At 42.6% G+C, this 19,807-nt stretch overlaps 1 protein-coding gene across 1 annotated transcript; it reads left to right on the forward strand.

The window, feature by feature from the left end:
* The first annotated feature begins 1,721 nt into the window (after window positions 1–1,721).
* Window positions 1,722–13,290, forward strand: LOC147748220 (keratin, type II cytoskeletal 5-like). Its single transcript, XM_086959143.1, has 9 exons — window positions 1,722–2,237; window positions 2,473–2,690; window positions 3,695–3,755; window positions 3,905–4,000; window positions 6,851–7,015; window positions 8,016–8,141; window positions 9,299–9,519; window positions 10,857–10,891; window positions 12,212–13,290. Exons 1-9 carry the CDS (start codon window positions 1,824–1,826, stop codon window positions 12,370–12,372), a joined length of 1,497 nt encoding a protein of 498 aa, XP_086815269.1. The 5' UTR covers window positions 1,722–1,823; the 3' UTR covers window positions 12,373–13,290.
* The last annotated feature ends 6,517 nt before the right edge of the window (window positions 13,291–19,807 follow it).

The following is a 19,807-nucleotide window of genomic DNA, read 5'->3' on the forward strand; positions in this document are numbered from 1 at the left end:
CAAAGCTGAGGAAGACGCTGCTGTGAAGAAGCCTAGGCAAGAGAGAAACCTGTACCACTCTGGAATGTATGAGACCTGAGGTGCTAAAAGTGTCACCCTGCACAGGTGACTGCATCAACACATGAACCAGAAAGTGCCAATGGGACTCAATTAAACATGCTCTGACAACAAGTGATGAGAGTTGAGAAGTATCCAGGCACTGGAAGGTGAAGTGCAAATGGAAACTTACAAGTTCCATGAAGAATCTTTACCGGCATGAGGACACAGTTTCTGTGACCAGGTTTAGGCACCTAGCTTGTTTGGGTGATAGGTTGTCAGTTGGCCAGAGGAAGATGCTCTACTGCAAGACTGTGAGCACCCATGACTCTGATGCAGCTTCCTGTTCAATGATGCTGGTGCTTGCCATTAATAATCAGATTGGCGGATGTGGGCACTCGAAATTCAAGAGTATGAACACATTGGCTGATCCAAGCAGAGACAGCACCAACTCGGCCTGGTGTGCTTTGCTGGATATCCACCACTAATGTGGCATTTCCTGAATGACAGTGATGCCAGCAAGTGTGCCCGGCTCACAAAGCACTACACAAACTAGGCCGGGTAGACGGTGACACTAAATTCAGATGAGGGGGAACTATCAAGTGACTGTGAGTAAATTGAGCCACATAATCTCCACCTAGGACCCAGGGATTCCCCTTTGTGGGGCAGTGAGCTAAGGCACTTTATCGCCATAGCTTGTTCCCAAAGACACTGTGGATACTGTTTCCATTAGTACCTGTCATATAATGTCCTTTGTTGAATATTGTCACTCTTAATAGTTGTGTGAGTAGTAATAAACTTTTTTTTCTTTTTACAAACCAGAATATTGGCTGAACAAAGATTTATTGGCGACTGTTTGATGCATATTGATTGCTAATTTTCTAACCCGGTACCACCTCATTGTCTAAGCACTGGACTACTGGGCATAGCTACTCACTAAGTCAACTGCAATAGCAGTCTTAGAAACCAGACACCAGTGATAAATGGCTCTGATTCACACAAATTAAGCACAGAAACTCCAGATTTAATTGTTATGCCTTTAAAAGCTCCCACTGTTATTGTATGATTCATTTTACAAAATAAATTAATGGTCAATTTATTTTAAGAACTCAGTAAAAGAGCACAATAACAACAAAAAACCTTTTATTTAAAAGGCTTCCTAAAGGTTACACAGTGGGACCCACTTTTTGTGCCACTTTTCTGGGTCACAGAGCATGGAGTCAAAATATATTCTCTCTGAAGCATTTTTTTGTGTTTATTTTGGGGGCCATCTCGAAGTTGGATGCAACATAGATTTTTCTCCTTCATGCACAAGGAATCCTAAGTGCCATGAGTGGGCTACTGTGGGAATCAGAAAGCTAGATGCATAGACACAAGCCTGGGGCCTTCTTAATTATAAGAAACAGAGCCCTTTAATAAAACATCACTGGATAACCGATAAAAGCACAATTGAGTTTTGCAAGTGATCTTATCTACTTCTCAACACAGAAAGATTACATCACAAATGAATGAGATTGAAGTCTGCAAGCAAAGCAATTTCTTAATTCTATAGGTGTGATTCGTTTAGCTGGTTAAGTAGGATGGGCGCTGCCAGCGATGCCAAGCCTATGATTTCATTAAATTAGCCTCTTTGCTCTGATGCAACCAAGCCCAGAAATTCAAACAGATAAAAAGAGCAGCGTCTGTGGTTTATTCAACAGAGGGGTTCAGTTTCCTTCAGTCTTTCCTCTGGCCTTGAACATCCCTAAGGTTTCTTTCCACTCTACATCCCTTACAAATCAGCCATCATGAGCATGAGGCAGTCTTCTCGTGGAGTTGGGAAAAACTATAGTGCCGCTTCTGTTGGAGGTGGTGGTGCAGGTGGTGCAGGGAAAATGAGCTTCTCCTCTGCTTCTCACTCCGGAGTTGCTAGCGTTGGCAGCAGAAGCCTCTACAGCCTCGGTGGGAAAAAAAGGATCTCCATCCCCACAGGCAGCCATGCTGTTCGTGGAAATCTGCTCGGTTTTGGTGCTGGTGCTGCCAAACCGGGGAATCTTGGATTCCCAACATGCCCTCCTGGTGGGATCCAGCAGGTCACGGTCAACCACAGCCTCCTGGAACCACTCAACCTGGAGATTGACCCCGAGATCTCAAAGGTGCGCACAGAGGAGCGCGAGCAGATCAAGTCCCTGAACAACAAATTTGCCTCTTTCATTGACAAGGTAAGCTTCCAACTTTAATACCCTATCTTTGAAATGTTGAGCCCTTTGTAGACATACTGATGGGAGAGTGCTGTATTCATCTCACTTCGTTGCATAAAAAATCTTAGAGCCCTGGCCCTGGACACATTATTTACAGCACTAAAAGCAAGTGGCTGTGGGTGCTTGCACCTTTTCCTTTTCGGTTCTGTAACTCGTGTCGATCACATTAGTAAATCGCCTTTTTCTTCTTCTTAAGGTCCGATTCTTAGAACAACAGAACCAGGTGCTCGAGACCAAATGGCGGTATTTGCAGCAACAAGGAAAAAGTGGTAGCAAGAGGGACATCTTGGAGCCCATGTTTGAGGCTTACATCAACGGCCTCAGAAGAAGTGCAGATAATTTGACCAATAGCAAAAGTCGTTTGGATAGCGACTTGAAGCAGATGCAGGATATGGTTGAAGATTACAAGAAAAGGTATGTAAACCAGCGTTTACCAAGTTAGACCATACCCAATGTCACTGATGAAATATAAATTAGAATTATTAAGAACATTATTACTATTTAATGTATGCTTGCAAACCAAGGAACTTAAAACAATCTCCAACTAGAAGGTAAAATGTGTGAGTGAGCGAGTCAGTAGGATAGCGACTTGAAGCAGATGCAGGATATGGTTGAAGACTACAAGAAAAGTATGTAATCTAGCGTTTACCTAGTTAGACCCTACCTAATATCATGAAATGTAAATGAGACCGATAAAGAACATTATTTCTATGTAATGTATGTTTTCAAATCAAGGAACTTAAAACAATCTCCAACTAGAAGGTAAAATGTGTGAGTGAGTGAGTCAGTAGGCACATGTGGTACAACACTATGAGGCGCTTCTTGACTGAACCGAGGAAGGACGGATGATTGAAAAGGTGTACTGACTGCTTGAGTACTTCGCAATCTTTCTAAGTACTTTCGTAAACTTTGTAAGGTTATTTACCTGGAATATTCCTTATTCACACACCCTTGTATTTTTTACAGTTGGGTGTACAACAGATATTCTCTATATACACTGTTGGTTCTACAGAGTCAAACCAAATTAAATACTCATATGCAGTGTATATTTAACTACCAAATATTTCTCATAGAGTCTTTATATAGAGTCCAGGTTATTTAGCTTGTAATTTGTAGAACCATCTTTATAAGCATCTATCTGCCCACAAAGAGGTGCTATAAGAGAGAACAGATATATATAAAGGGGTTGGGCTTGGTTTCATTGCCTGCTTTTTAAACTCATATGCTGGATATATGTATATGTATATATATATATATATATATAGTGAACAAAGAGAGAGAGAGCCTGAGGCAAGCACAGTACAGAGGTGTTGTCAAAGACTCGACAGATATGGTAGTAGTCATGCTTTACTTGCTGACCATCTCAAAATCTTAGCTACTGTTTTCACCACATACCTCCCTTTTGCTTATCCCGACAGGTATGAAACTGAAATCAACAAGCGAACCACGGCAGAGAACAATTTTGTGGTACTCAAGAAGGTAGGCAATACATGCACAAGCGAGGTGGGGGGATGCTTCTTTAGAAGCATATGAAGAGAAGCATGCACAAGGCCTGACAAGTCAATAATAAACCTGGAGGGTTCAAGAGAAGAGGACAGTTTCCCTAACCCTTTATATTCCCTTCACAGGATGTGGATGCGGCCTACATGAAGAAGGTGGATCTGGAGGCCAAGGTGGATTCCTTAACTTCAGAGATCCAATTCCTCGAGTCGATCTACGAAGCAGTAAGCTCCCTTCTTTTGTATTTTAACCTTAAGATGTGTTGTTACCTCCCACAACCAAAATGCTAGATGGCCAAGACTTGCGACTGAGATTAGATTGACAGAAGTTGCGACACTCACATTTGAGTATTGATTTTAGATTGACAGGGTTTCTAAGTGCATAATATCACAACTGACTTTCGATTTGAGATTTAATCTAACTACAGGTTTCCTGACCTGTTTTTATATTGAGAGGAATGATGGCTGCTGTTTTCTTATAATTAACTTCGACTTGCTGGATTTTTAGGTTTTATCTTTCTTTTTCCACACTCTTGGCATGAGCCTAGGCTCTGTATCAATGCTCTGAACTCCCTTTTTTTAATTGTATTTATTTTTTTTATTTTTTTTAGTCCTCATACATGCCATCAAGCTTGATAACTCTAGATGGGGTCCCTCTGTGCCTTCCACATAAACAAAATCGATAGCGCCCTGGGTATATCTGTGTCTGGCAAACAGAGTTCACCCAGAGAAAGGGCTGTCTCCTGATCCCACTCCCGTTCTCTTGACTGAACAAGAGGCAAGGTGCTGCTAGGGAGGACTGGACAGCAAACCTCTGGCATAATCATAGGACTGGTGTTATTTTATCCTCCAAGTCTCCAAGGCTGCCCATACCTTATCGCAACTAGATTCATCACAGGCCATGTCAGACTGACTTGTCATAATAATGTTTCTAAGACAATCCTTAAATGTGGGTGGGGCCTCTGATTTCCCTCCTGGCTAAAGCTATTACATAGAATAGCAGTTTTGTGGCAGGTGAGCTTATACAATGATCCAATGAGAGTCCAAAGAAGACCAGGGTAGTGGTAAGTTCAATTGGTCTTAATAGAACCTCCTCCAGGAAGCCACATACCCTGGACCAGTATAGAGCAATCTTTGGAAACCCCATGAACATGTGTTGATCATCCGCAGCCTGATCTTTACATCTGGGGCAATAGTATAACCTTGTACTCATCTTGGACAGTTTTCCCGGCTTCCAATACACTCTGTAGGTGGTATACAAATGATTCTTCCTGAGATTTGCTGGCTTAAACACTGTCTGGGACAGCGTGTAGGAATCACACCAGATTTTCCTAATTTCCTCCCCGTTTTCTGTGAGGACCGGGCCCCAAAGATTCTCCAGCTCTGAGTCTAAACAACTCCCTTTTGCAGGAGGGTGAGCTCCAGCAATTCTAGCCAAGCCTCACTAATTGGTATTTTTTCATTTCCCATTTTCTTGTGCTAAGGTTGCCTAGATAGCTACCCTACATCAGATATAAATTTCTAGATTTCACATTTCTGTGCCGAATTATTACTGAGCAGAGCCCTGTCTGGGCCGCATAAGGCTGGACTTGGGTTCCAGTACAATGTGTCCTTTTTCAGTGTGTCTGCGCTGAGCTTCCATCCATTGACTGATGACCTGACTCCCATGAACCTACACTGCATAAAACTATACCGAGCATTCCTGCATTCCAGTGTTTCTGTACTGCTGTTCTGTCGACATGTGTTCTGGTTTCAGTACTGCGATACTTCGCTTCAGACGATAGTCCTGGCTTCAGTTTTCCCATGCTGAGGATTTGTTGACATGAGTCCTGACTCCCATATGAATGTACTGAATTTCCAGTGACCAGACTCCAGTCACCATTGTACTTATTTGTTCATTTATTTATTTATGTGAGAGTTTTCTACAGTGCTCAGTCACTCTGGAATATGTGGGTGCTGCACACATAAAACAACAATTCCATGTAGAAGTAGAAGTGACAATAGCAACATTTAAAACAAGGAACATGACTCTAACAAGTATCAGGGAGTGGGACGTAATACTCAAAGAGATCTAGCAGGCTTCACCTGGAGAGGAGAGGAACCAAAAATATATATTGTTTAAGGTCATCGTTAACCAATGTTTCGATATTGAGCTTGCACTCAGTGTAGTCTTACCTCTTGTATTTCTGTACTGAGCTTCTGTACCAGGAATCATGTCTACAGTATGGGTGTACTGAGCTTACACTAGAAGAGTCTTGCATACAGTATTGCTGTATCCCTCTTCCCGTCATAGGAAATCTCTCTTCAATACTCCTTTAGAGTGTTTCCATTGCATACCCTGGCTCCAGTATACCTGCATCAAAACTTCTGTGGACAGTGTTTCTGTACTTCCTCAGTCCTGAACTTTTGTTTGCAGGAGTCTTGGCCCCAAAAATCCTATAATGAGTTTCTATCGACAGTCTGGGCTCCAGTGTGCCTATACTGAGTTTCTCTTGATTCAAATCATGGTCACCATAACCCTGCACTGAGTTTCCTGTAACAAGAATGCAGTTAGCTGTGCTCCTGGATAGATTTCCCTTTCACAGGAATCCTGTCTCCAGTACTTCTATACTGAGCATGCAATGGCAGGAAAACACACATTTCCATACTGATCTTCCACTCACAGTGTTTCTTCACCATGTTTCTATTGACATTTCTAGACCCAGTACTTTTGTACTATACAGTACTTCTGTACTGAATTCCTGTAACTGGAGTACATTCCCCATTCTGCTGTGTTGTTCTGTCACTGAAATTGGTTTTGGATACTACTGCCTCCTGAAACAAGTTTGTGGGTTCAGACATTGCGAACACATCCCTATGTGACAAATTACATCGAACCATTATTTATTTAGATAGGAAATTAATTCAGATGTTTTGAAGTGTGGCTGAGGTTGTCTATGTCGCTCAGTGGGAACGTATATTGTTAGATTGGATGTCACATAAATAGGTGCAGTGGTACTAGAAATCCCAGCATAGACATGAAGCTTAAACCAAAATAAAAGTTGTGTTGGAATGACATTTTCATTCGATTTGCAGCAAATGGCGGAATTGCAATCACATATGTCAGACACGTCTGTCATCCTCTCAATGGATAACAACAGAAACTTGGACCTGAAAAGCGTCCTGGCAGAAGTCAAAGCTCAATATGAAGAGATTGCAAACAGGAGCAAACAAGAAGCTGAGCGTGAATTTGCAAACAAGGTATGAGACCTTTATTAACAAAGTACACTTACTCTACACTGTGAACCAATGATCAACAATTTAGGACACTCCCTAAATGAGAACGTGCCCTTTTTAAATTCTCTTCACCCCACTCACCAGTTTCTCCAAACACAAAGATCAGTTTTACCTTTTCCTTCCCATCAGTATCTTCTCAACACACAGGTTGGAAGAAGGTCCCTTGCTCATGCAACTTGCACTGAACCGAGCATCGAGTGGTAATAATATCATCAATGTGTCTGGTTTATTGGGAGAGACACATTGAATGGAATGTGGCTTTTCTTAGTATTGCCAAGCCTTAATGCATTTTATTAGTGAGAAGGACAACGAGATCAGAAAACACAAATTAAGAGATGAGGCAAGAGGATGCCTTTGAAATCTTTGTATCTAAACATGAACAATGAGGACGGGGACTCTAAGATTGCAGGGTATTTGTGACATTCAAGGAAGCAAGCATATCATACTCAAATGAAAGAAAATCCAATCAGTCTCTCCACTGCACACAGTGTTTGCCTGGGGTTTGCCATCTATTACAGGCGCCACAAACATAAAACATGGAGATAGTTTTAAGGTAAAAAACCCATTACACCTTCCTAGGTGGGAGGGACATCCAGTGGACACAGTATAAGATGAAGGAGCACCCAAGAATCCTAAACCCATACAAAGTTGGCACAGATCAAAAAGTTCAAGGGCCGAGACCAATTGGAATATACTGGAAGTCTGTGCTCCAAAACCTAGGTTATGTATGTTTACACTACCTAAAACATCTCTGCCCTGGGGTAGATCAAATGAAGCATGTCAACAGGAATATAGTGAGAAGACCATACAAGCTGACGTAGTATACATTTTCTCTTTTTAATTTTTAGCTTGGATTTTCCTGCACTTTGGGAGATCCAGAGATACAGGGTTCCTTTAAAATATTTGAAGTAGGTGAGGCTTTCCTTTGGCTCTTTCCAATTCCATCTTGTTTATATCCCTCTAGTTCCAGAAGCTCAAGGAGGTGGCTGGACAACATGGCGATAGTCTGAAACACACCAAGAACGAGATCTCAGACCTGACCCGGCAAATACAGAGGATGAAGGTGGAAATGGACAGTGTGAAAAAACAGGTACGACATGGAATTTTAAAAACACTGGAGAGTGAGAGAACCCACCAACCGGCCTACCTGGGTGCACCACAAAACCACTAATGCACATATCTACTGGTTGGGCATTTGCAGACCTACTTTCTGAAGAGAAATGCTCATTAAGATAATAGAAAAGTGCGAGAAATCTTTACCTACCTTTGAAATACACCACAAGCTCTTTCTTTTTGCTGACTTGGAGCATTTCCATTTTTAAATTCTTTCTGTAATCTACCCCTTCAGATGGGCATCTTTCACTTCTCACTGATAAGAACATGTTTAATTATTTTTTCTGATCTGTTGCACTTTATCTTACAACCGCAAGTGCTCAGAGAGAACTCCTTTGTCACTTAAACGTGTATTTCATTGGGCATGACAGAAACTCAATGATTTTTGCTTAGTCCGTCAGTTTCCTAGGCATAATATATTAGATACTATGGAAAGTACTAAGGGGCATATTACCAAGGAGGGAGATATGTGATTATCGCTGCTTTAGCGGCCGTTTTCGGCCGCTAAGCGGTGATAATTCTATCGCCCTATTAGCAAGCTGTCACTAACAGCAGTTAGCGACAGCTTGTAGGCGATAGCGAGCGGTTTGGGGCCCGCTTTTCATGTCAGCGATATTTATCGCTAATGACATGCAAAGTGGGCGTACCCAACCTGTTAGCGACTGAAAGCAGTCGCTAATGTCGCTATCGCCTATTAGCAAGGCAGGCGTAGCGATGGAAATATTCACGCTAACCGCGAATATCTCCAAAAACTAACGCCTGCTCAGACCAGTTCTTAGCCATTATATCCAATGAGAGTTGGATAATATTGTTAAGTCCTCATTAACGATAATGCGTGAATATCGCGGGATTACCAGCGATATTCACTCATTTTGCCGCTAACGGCAGATATTTTATTGCTTTAGAGATAAACGTTGCTAATAGCATGTTATCTAGGCGATAATATCCGGCGATGCTTGGCGTTAAAAAAATACTAACTAAGCCCATTTAGCGATAAATATCGCTAGTTGTTGGTAATATGCCCAGATGTTCGAAATTTTACGAGCTAAGATATTCCTATCACTTAACAGGAAAATAGATATCTCTCAGGACATTTTGCAAATCTCACACTGACATTTTTTTTCTTTTTTCCAGATTGCAAGCCTGCAAAGTGCTATTGTAGAGGCAGAGGATCGTGGAGAGCTTGCCCTGAAAGATGCCAGGCAAAAGCTGGCTGAACTTGAGGCCGCTCTACAGAAGGCCAAGGAGGAGATGGCTCGCCAACTGAAGGAGTACCAGGAGCTGATGAATGTCAAGATTAGCTTGGATGTAGAAATTGCCGCCTACAGGTCCCTGCTGGAGTGTGAAGAGAGCAGGTGAGTGCACAGCTTGGAGTCCCACGAGTACACAAAGTCACAATCTAGTACAGTCAATGAAAGCACCTTCTGTACTCCTGAAGCCAGTGCTAAGCAAGATGTCATCTGTAATCACTGGGCAGTGACTAAAGCCTGGGGGTTACCAATGAGCACATTCACACCTATTCTACCATGATTCTGGAAAATGTAGCTCTGTGAAATACTTAGTCGATCAGTGTCTGAACTCCATCCATTTATGAAACATACGGCTGTCTCCTTTAGGTGCAAGGCTAAAAATAATTTATAGAATGTGCAACAGTATGTCTAGGTGCCAGATGAACTTGGAATATGATAATATAATCAAGTATTAATGTACATTTTGTTTATGAACTAGGTTTGTGAACCCCTCCCACTGTTATCCTTTTTTGTTGGATTTGCATAATACTAGAGCTGATGGTTCTTTGCATACACGCCGGCCGGCAGCAGTGTTGTGATCAGGCTGAGCAGCACAGTGCACCCTCCCTTCATATCAATTCCATACCCATATACAATGAACAAAGCTTAGGTTTGCAGCTAGGCCATTCTATTCTGCACTTTATTCTGCACTATAGCTGGGGACCCTTCCAACATCTGCCCAGTGAATGCAATAATAAGGGAGGGAGCAGCTACACAGAGGGACAATTGTCATGATGCAGTCCTTATAATGGCGGTCTTCGAGAAGGTGTCCTATTCACAGAATACTATGCGTGTGGCATAATTTATGACATTCCATTTTATGTCTGAAACACCATTGATTAAATCTAAAAGTAGTAAAGCCTTTAAGCCACGTCCTCCAAGAAATACAATTTTATATGCTGTCTCAAGAAAGATATTCGGTTTATCAGGCAACCAGTACCCTAAGCAGCACTACGGCCTTTGCCAATTTGTGGAAACATCTTCAACTAAAAGAGAAAGGACAGGCAGTACATTTAAACAGTGTCTTCAGTGTTAGGCAAGATAATGCAAAGTATTTTTTTAAGGTAAAGTTCAGCAAGTATTCTATATACTTGAATTTACAGTAAAAAACTGCATTTATTTCAGAATGGAAGAAAGGCGAATCATGAAGCACCATGGTGTGTATAATTTGGATAAGTAGAAAGATATGGACAAAACTCTGTATCGGCAAATTAGCCATCCAGGGTGAAGCTATTAAAGCTCTGCCCCTGCGGTGGCTCAACTTCTGTGCATTGTCTGATATGTACAGGGATAAACTTCAGTGCTGGACACACATGATGCAACATTTCAACTTGCTGATCCATGTAAGTGAAAATTCAAGGGCCGCAGGGCCATAACTAACTCGATGTATTTCTATCTTTCAGAATGTCTGGTGAGATTCAGAATAATGTCAGCATCTGTAAGTACCATGGCTATTTGGTTTTGTCCTTTGAAAATGATGGTTGATGTCACTCGATGAATGCACATTGTTTGCACCAATGCCCATAAGCTGATTCTTACAATAGAGCCGTTTCTACTGGCAGCAAGTCTTATAGTTCTCCAACTGATAGAAGTTGCTAAAGGGACCTTTATCCACCCACCCTAAAGCAGCAACAACTTCATTTAAAGAAGGTTCTCTCTTCGTTGTCTGTTAGATATCTCAAGTTGAAGAGCAGACTCTAAAAGAAGTTACTATATTTCTTAAGGCCACCTTTATTTTAGAATGCATCCAAAGTCCAGCAACAAGCCTTTTCAGACAAAGATGCATCAGTCGTTTGTTTGCAAGTGGCAGATGAGGTCAGGACTACATTTTAGACATGCAAAAAAATCAGTGTCCAATTCATGGTGTGTTCTAGGGCTGTGATGTAACAGAACCTTAGGGGTCCATAGGGCGAGCTCCCCCACCATACACCAACCAGTCTTGTCCTCCATAATCTACCTTTACAAGTCCTCAGAGAGCCTTGTTTACGAGGATAAAAGGTCTGTTAGCCGAAAAAGGAAATTTAGGTGTACGTTATGTTTCTGGGACCCTCGTAATCAGGGCCTAGGGGCTGCACTTCCCTTTCTTATCTTTCATTTCCTCTGTCTTTGCTCTTTTACCCTCCTGTCACTGTACATCCTCTCTCTCTCACTCTCTTTCTCTCTCGCTCTCTCCTCTTGTTTCCCTGTTAGGTGTCTGTCATCCACCTTTGTTTTTAATAGCCTGCATGTGACTCTCTTCCTATCAGCCTCTCTTTTCTCCTTTTAGTGTCTCTTGCTCCCTTTCCTCTCCAACAACTCGCATATTCTCACATTCTGCTACTTTTCTCACATACCTCTTTATAATCTTGTTTTCCTCTTTCTCTATCGGCTTTTTATCAGTTCTTTCTTGTAGATTCTTGCTAGATTGTGTCTCTTTTACCCTCTCCGGCTTGTTCCTATCTCTCCGTAATGTATCCTTCCCCGCCGGCTCTTTCCCTCTATTCCGCTCTGTGCGTGCTCATACCTCCGGGTGAAGTTTGTTTCCTTTGCATTTTCTATATTGAAACATGAAACCAGTAAATGCTGCAACGTTGTTGCTTTCGCCAAACTGCCAGGCACACGCCACCTATCGAGAGGCAGCAGCAGTAAGCTGCTCTTCACTTCGCCAGAACATGCGGACATTGCACGGATGCTTGAGGGGGGCCCTGCATGTTGCCCCTGCTCTTGAGGTACGGAAGGCCACTTCATAAGGTTGACTGGGATGTGTTTTTCTTTGCAGCGGTGGTCAGCAGTGCTCACCACGCCAGTGCAGCAAGTGGCAGTGGACAAAGCCACGGACAAGCTGCCGGTGGACACAGCTTCGGAGGTAGCAGAATCCAAAGCCACAGCTCCATGGCCTCCGCCTCATCAGCTTCGAGCTCTAAGAAGAAATTCTATTGAGTCAGCAGTTTTCATGAACCTGCGTGAAAGAAAAGCTTTTCTGCCGGGTGACAACAGCACCGACCCCTGGACTCTATCTCCTACATATCTCTGCCAACAACAGACTTTACCTTCAGATCTCTAGCTGCCAGTATCAGTGTCACTCCACATTCAGACAAAGTCTTTGCACAAGCTGGGCTACCAGGCAGACACACATCCCACTGACGCCAATCTCTCATCTTGAGGCTCAAGAGTGGACATAAGCGAAGTGGTATTCGAGAGAAGGAGGGTAGAGGTGGCAGTGGGCTAACCCCTCTGTTCCTGTGCTGCTATCCTTACATTTCCCTATGCTGGTGGAGATGTAGGCTCTATGCCAGTGAAGTAGTTATTGATGCGCTGCTGACTACCCCTCTGGTATCCTCGCACTCTTTTCACCAGGGAATCTTTTGTTAGCCTGTTGCTTTACATACTGTATGTGAAAGTCATATGAATGAAAGAACCCATTAAAGGGCTTCTTTAAAACTATCATTAGGACCGTCCCTTGTCTAAGAAACTAAAGGCCAAAGTATATATTTGATTTGCCTTCTATGGTGTGTAAGATGCCAAAGACTGAAGTAGGATTTGGTCCTCACTTCCTGGGGCGGTGTAGTGATTGCCCATGAAAATTCTGTAAAACCTTGTTGTTATCTATTCAACACTGGAATGTACACAATATGCTTTGCATTAATTAGTTTCTCACCACAATATATATTTAAAAAATCATTCATGAATACTATGTGCAACAATAGTGCAACTTTGTTTTTCTGAGTGTACCAGACTGGTAGGCTCCCTGGTGTCCTATGTACATAGAAATTTCCTGGTATTGCTGGTTGCCGGTGCTCAAGGCTGCGACCTATCAACTCTCTTGTGTCTCTTATTAAACTGCATATCAAATTCAAACTGTGTTCTTAGTCTTGGTGTTTCAACTCTTGGTTTCTCTAATAGGCAAAATGCCCTAAAGAATTTACAAGTGGAAAGGCAACATAAATTGAAATGCACAAAAAAGCATGTTTGTAAGAAATGGAACATTACTTTTTGAAGTAGGCCTATTAAAATACCACCACTACCAATCTATTACAACGACTTGCTGTCTAAAAGTATAGGAAAGATAGAATGCAAGCACTTCAAATAATAGATTCATGAATACCCAGAATATGGCACAGGTCTTTTATTTACCAAACTGTTCGATAACCAACACAAAACTATATGCCACATGTTGATTGCGCTATTAGGTAAACACATTGAGCCCTGAATCTCGCCCACTCTAACACACGAGGATGTATTTGTGGTATTTTATTTAGTCATCCCCATGCAACGTGAGGCATGTGGAGCCTTCATTGAAGTTCAAAAAACAATTGAATGAACATATTGCTTTTCCCCAGTTTTCTCCACTTTGTTATATTTTCAAAGATTCCCAGATGTTGACCTCCCTCTCCCTCTGTCACCCCGCTGATCTCTCCCCCATTCTCATCTCCAGCCCTTAAAATCAACTCATGAGTTCAAACTCAATAGACAGTACACTACAGGCACAGATATTCTCAAACAGAACAGTAGAACACCTCCCATAGAGCCTGGCTGCTACAGCAGACCATCAGACTACTTTCAAGAAACCTCACCGTTTTCATCAAATAACCACATAGCTACCATGTAACCTCATTCAATCAAAAACCACCATTCACCATCCAGCAAACACATTGCTTTCAGAAGGCCTCCATCTAACTTTCAGAAATTCTCTTTCTCCAACTCCGTACCCATCCGTGGCTGTTTCCATTGTCCGTCATTAACTCACATTACATGCAATTAAAGGCGTGGAGAGACTTTAGTAAAGTTCAGATGACTGTGACATAGTGATACATTTGTGAAAGTATGAAAAAACTGCAATGTCACAATTTTTTCACTGTGTCACTTCTTAAAATATGAACCAATCTTGTATCGACTCTGTCACCCTGTGATCTGTGCATTGCATTCTGATTATCTGACGGTAAAGTCTCTTCCTCAGGATTCACACTGAAGAAAGAACACTTTTTGGGCTGTAACTGAAGTGATACAACACTATACCTAAGAGTCTAAGTCTAACTCAAACAGCGCTACACAGAGTTTTCAACAGATCCTTGGTTCCACAAAAGAAGTGTCACAAAACTTCCAACAAATATAATTTCCCTTAACAGACAAACACATAGCTTCCAAACACATTACTACATCCGAGTGACCCTTCTATAGCGCCTAGGAAAGCTCATGCGCCCTCAACAGACAGCGCACGTCGCCCCAAATAGCATTCCAGCACCCTGTCTGCTGAATGAAGTGACATAGTTACAGTGGCCCAACTGTTTATCAGTGACAAACTTTGTAATTTGTACAAAGCAATTCATGGACTTACGTTGAAAGAGCTAAGAGAATTGCTTTACTATCAGAAACCTGTTGAGAGACAGCGGACAGAAAAGAGGGGATTTAACTATATATATATATATATATATATATATACACATAAACACACACACCCAGACACGCAAGCACACATGCAGACACACACACACACATTTGTATGCATATGTAGGGAAAGTGTTTCATGATTCCCATTACAAGAACCTACACCATCCAAATAAATTCATAGGTCATTCTCCAAATATATTATGTGTAAGACATTTGTTGAACTTTAAAAGTCTAAACAGGTTAAAAATGGCAAATCGGACCATCCGGAGAGAGAAGTAGTGTACAGCTTAGATGCCCATTAAGAGAGTGGTATGCAACCACAGAGGCCTACAACTGTATGATGGATAGTTAGGTGCCCCGCCCCCAAGTGAGGAATGGACTTTCTTGGAGAAACCCCACACATATACGACAGAGACATAAACTATGGGGATTCCTTCCCCTGGATTACACCATGCTCTTCCTTCACACGGCAAACACATTCTGACAACTGAGGCTGAGAGTTGGGTTCAGAGTCTCTCCCCGCACCCACTTCATTTCATTCGTCCCTGAAACATTAGTCTAATGCGATACCTGCACTGGTTCTACGAGTTTAAATAGATGAAAATGTTAGTATTATCTTACGCCAGGTATCCTATACTGGAGAGACTGGCTACTCTCATTATTTTTGTCCCACTACGGCTGGGGTACACATCACAACTATCCACTCTCCTGATCTTATTCACTTATTGCTAAGGTTTATCCACTGAAGTTGTAATGTTCTCGTTTATATTGCCTGAGGTGTCATACTTCGGTTTGTTTGATGCTCAATTGTTTAAGCATGGGATTTCTTGAATGTCTTTTGTGGATCCTTTTGTGGTCTGATTTCTATATCATCAATGTGTATGCACCTGAACGCTGTCTTTTATAACTGCCAATGAAAATATGTTTGCTAAAAAAAGTCAAATCAGAACAAGGGTTTAAAAAAGAATTATTCCCTTCAACCAAGAGAGTAGTAACAAAGGTATGGCCTGATTTAGAGTTTGGCAGACAGAGTATCCCATCACAAACATGACAGAGTAGCCTGTCCACAAAACCCTCTGTTAGCCTGATCAATTATGAGTCAGGCAGATCAACAGTTTTCTGAGAGTGGTTTCCTGCTGGCTCCAATGTCAGAATATGTACTCCGACACCCCAACAGAGTAGGGGTAATCGAAGTAAGATCATCAGATCCGATTATTAAGTGAGTTTTTATAAACAAACTCTCACTTTGGGAGGTTGTTTCTTAAAAGAAAAACTGGTAAGCAATAATCAGAAACATGGCAGGCATGAGCCACACTTTTTGTGTCTTCACAGGCTCCTGTGAAGACCAAGAGATCCCCTCAGGACCGGCAGAAATCTCTAAATATGGCAGGCAGGAGTTAAACTAAGGTGTCATATGTAATGGACCTCTGCAAACCTGATGGTCAGTGGCATGCCCACTACTAATTAAATCAGGCCCTTACTTGGGAGCTTGCCTATAGCCAAAAGATCAGGCCAGGCCGGAGTACACAGAGTTTCACTCTGCAAAATCTGCAGAGTTCCGCAAGCAGGTAGAGAAAATGTTAAATGTGGAGTATTCTGTGTAATGCAGATTCCATGACAAATGTAAACATCTGTTAATGTAATAAACTGTAGAGAAGGTGCATATGAGAGCCACAACCTGTAAAAACAGATGGTAAGCAAAGCGTGAGAAGGACAAGCACGAGAAAGTCAAGTCACTATCATGGGCTCTCATGGAGCTGGTAACTGCTGTTCGTCAAGTGTCTTAGCTAGTGCCTTAGTGGGTGTAGTAGGCGCGGCCTGAAAAACACTATTTAATAAAGTGCGCAAGTCAGAGTTAGGAGTACACAGACCGGCTCCCCCACAGTGCAGATGTAGCTGTCTGCAGAGAGAGTGAGTACACCCTGGAGGGACCCTGAGGTCGCATCCTGGTCGCAGACACACAGCATTGTCAGCATGTCGCCATTGAAAAGTGATACACTGGCCCAGAGTGTGCGAGCAAAGAGTAGCGGGCACACTCACGAGCATTTCCCTCCAGATTGATGCCACCGAACAGATGCGGTATAATGAACAACCATCTGCAGGTCACCAAGAATTTAGCTCAGAATACATTTGCATGCACAGTTCAGCATAGCACATAATATCCAACCATTCACATAGGCACACAATGCACATATGCACAAAACCCACACACGAATAATGCAGTCGACCGCACTGAATACATAACGCGTGCCCATGCTCAAAGGTTAGAATAGGAAATTAGTATGTAGCGTGTGCATAGAAACATTTTGCAGAGTCACATAATATAATGTATATGTCAAAACTGCGTTTTCTTGCTTTCCCATGGAACCCACCAATCTGGCACTGGCACCGACACTGCTCCAACTGGTGGCCTCCCCACCTCCACCCCCACAAGATTACCATTCCAGGAGAATGAATAGGCCCCCAGCAGTTGCTCCCAGAGTGTTGGAGACTGAGACCCACCATCCCGGAATGCACACGGTCAAAGCCACCAGGGTTCCATGGGTTCCCGGAGCACACCTGGTCTCCTTTGGGCAGATGGTAATGACCGGAGCTCTCATAGGAGGCCAGTCCTTTTCCGGTCTGGCTTTGGTCTGTGAGTGGAGGAGGAAAGAGAAAGACTTAACTGCCCTGAGAAGAGATTGTGAGAGAAGGCTGCGCCACTGCCCCAAGAGGAGAGGAGGAACACCGGCAGCACAATCACACGACCAACCAAGCACACACACAGCAAGATATTGGGCACCGCTAAACTCTGCTATGTGAAGGTGGACTGAGTTTTTGCTGAACTCTGTGCTCCAAGCAGAGTGAGGAGTGGCAAATCTCTGCCAACTTCGCCCGCGAACAGGAGTTTACTGTACACCCCTACAAAAGATCCCGAACAAAGCAGAGCAAACTTGTCAAGTAAAATCAAAATTGTTCGTTTAGAAATTTCAGAAGAACAGAAAAGCACCACTACAGTTTTACTCGTGTGCTGAAGACATACAGATATATCTACAGGACAACTTTCCTCTGTTAGGGAAGAGATTAAAGGAACTGCCTGCTTGAAGGAAGTTTAGCTGTTGCAACCTAAAAAGATGCATAAACAAGGGGGATCCTACTGATAGTGACTTGGAGGGGTGTTGCCCAACAGGGTGTGGGAACACTCAGTGTTTTTTTAAAATACCCCTCACACACCAAAAGGCCCCTTGGTGTCATGCTTCATCATAGGGCTCTTCGCACCCCTCTAATGGGATGCAGCGTGCTGTGACCTACGACTACGCGGGAGCACTGATAGTAATGACTATGTGTGGTGCGTGTGGTGTAGGTGAAAGGGATATTTTAAGTGAGTGGTGGGATTTAGTGAAGTTAAAAAGTACCTGGCTCGTGGGTGTATTGGAATTTTTTTTATTCACAACCCCGGGCTGGTACTACTAAAAGATGTGAAGTGCGAGGTTGTCTGTCGTGTTTATGGACAGTGCCTCAGGTGTGCGTCGACATGTTTCGGACCATGTGCTGCTTCTTCAGGACGGGGGCACAACTTCCCCACCTTACTCACGTTTCTCTAATTTATTTTATTTGTTAATAACAAAAAGTGAAAATTATTTTTAAGTGTATTTCAAAATGTATAGGCTATAGTGTGCCTACAGCGGTTTTTTGGCTCAGGATACATGCATTTGCCTGACCTGAAAAAAGGAAAAAGAAAATGGAGATGGTTACCCTAATTGGGGTGGCTCAAACAGGTGCAGTCACCTGGAACAGACCATTTGCCAAAATTGGCCCTGTGGAGGAAAATAACAGACATGACATACAACATAGAAAACACACATATTGTTTGTAAAAGAAGAAGTATTGGTCATACTCATTGGGAAAAGCTTGCTTGCTTCATGAGCACTCTAGAACGTCTGGGGGTTGATTGCTATTTTGTGCAATCTAGATGGATAAATTGATTTGGTTTTAAAACACAGTTTTTACTTACTTTCTCAAAAGTAATGCATCTCTTTGGTCAGTCTATACTCACAAACTCGGGACGAGTTGTCCTTCGTACTGCCCCACACACTGCTCCCTGGAATGATTTTGGGAGTCTATCGTGTGGTATTTATACCGTGTCATCCTCATTAGTGTGATCGTTAAGGATATCTAACGGATATGGTGAAATTCCCAAATAAGGGTAATCCGCCTTCTTTGCAGTAGGTGTTAAATTGCTTGTAACCCCATATAAGGTAGATCCGGTATTCTGTTTGGATCCCGTGGTGCTGTGTGCTCTGCCGGCATTACTATCAGTGCTCCCGCGTAGTCGTAGGTCGCAGCACGCCGCATCCCGTTAGAGGGGTGCGAAGACCCCTATGATGAAGTATGACACCAAGGGGCCTTTTGGTGTGTGAGGGGTATTTTAGAAAACACTGAGTGTTCCCACACCCTGTTGGGCAACACCCCTCCAAGTCTCTATCAGTAGTATTCCCCTTGTTTATGCATCTTTTTAGGTTGCAACAGCTAAACTTCCTTCAAACAGGCAGTTCCTACCTCTGTACTCTACCTCCCCCCTTTGTTAATTTCTTGCAACCTAAAAAGAAGCAGAACAGTGATTTTGCTTCTTAGGTCATCTCCAGACCTCACAATTATTCGGCATCACCCCTTGCTCTTTAAATATAGTCAAGAAACTGGGACAAATCTGTGACAAAAAAACCTATTTTCCGGGCACACACTGGGTAAATTGTATGTATCGCTTAGTTCAGGCATAGTAATCTGAAACAAATCTTGCCCTTTCTAAACAAATATATCATACAGGAACTGGTGCATTAATGAATGTGAAAATGGACTACGGAACTGCTGCCCTAGAGGGATTTCCCTGAATATCAAGTTGATCAGCTTGATTGAAAGATGCAGCATGCAACTATTATCCTGGTCCTCAGATAAACTGAGAAACAAAAATGTGTCTATAGGGTTTGTATTGTAGCATTACATTAACTGC

The sequence above is a fragment of the Lissotriton vulgaris genome, chromosome 1_1, assembly GCF_964263255.1.
Source record: "Lissotriton vulgaris chromosome 1_1, aLisVul1.2, whole genome shotgun sequence".
Taxonomy (NCBI): Eukaryota; Metazoa; Chordata; class Amphibia; order Caudata; family Salamandridae; genus Lissotriton; species Lissotriton vulgaris.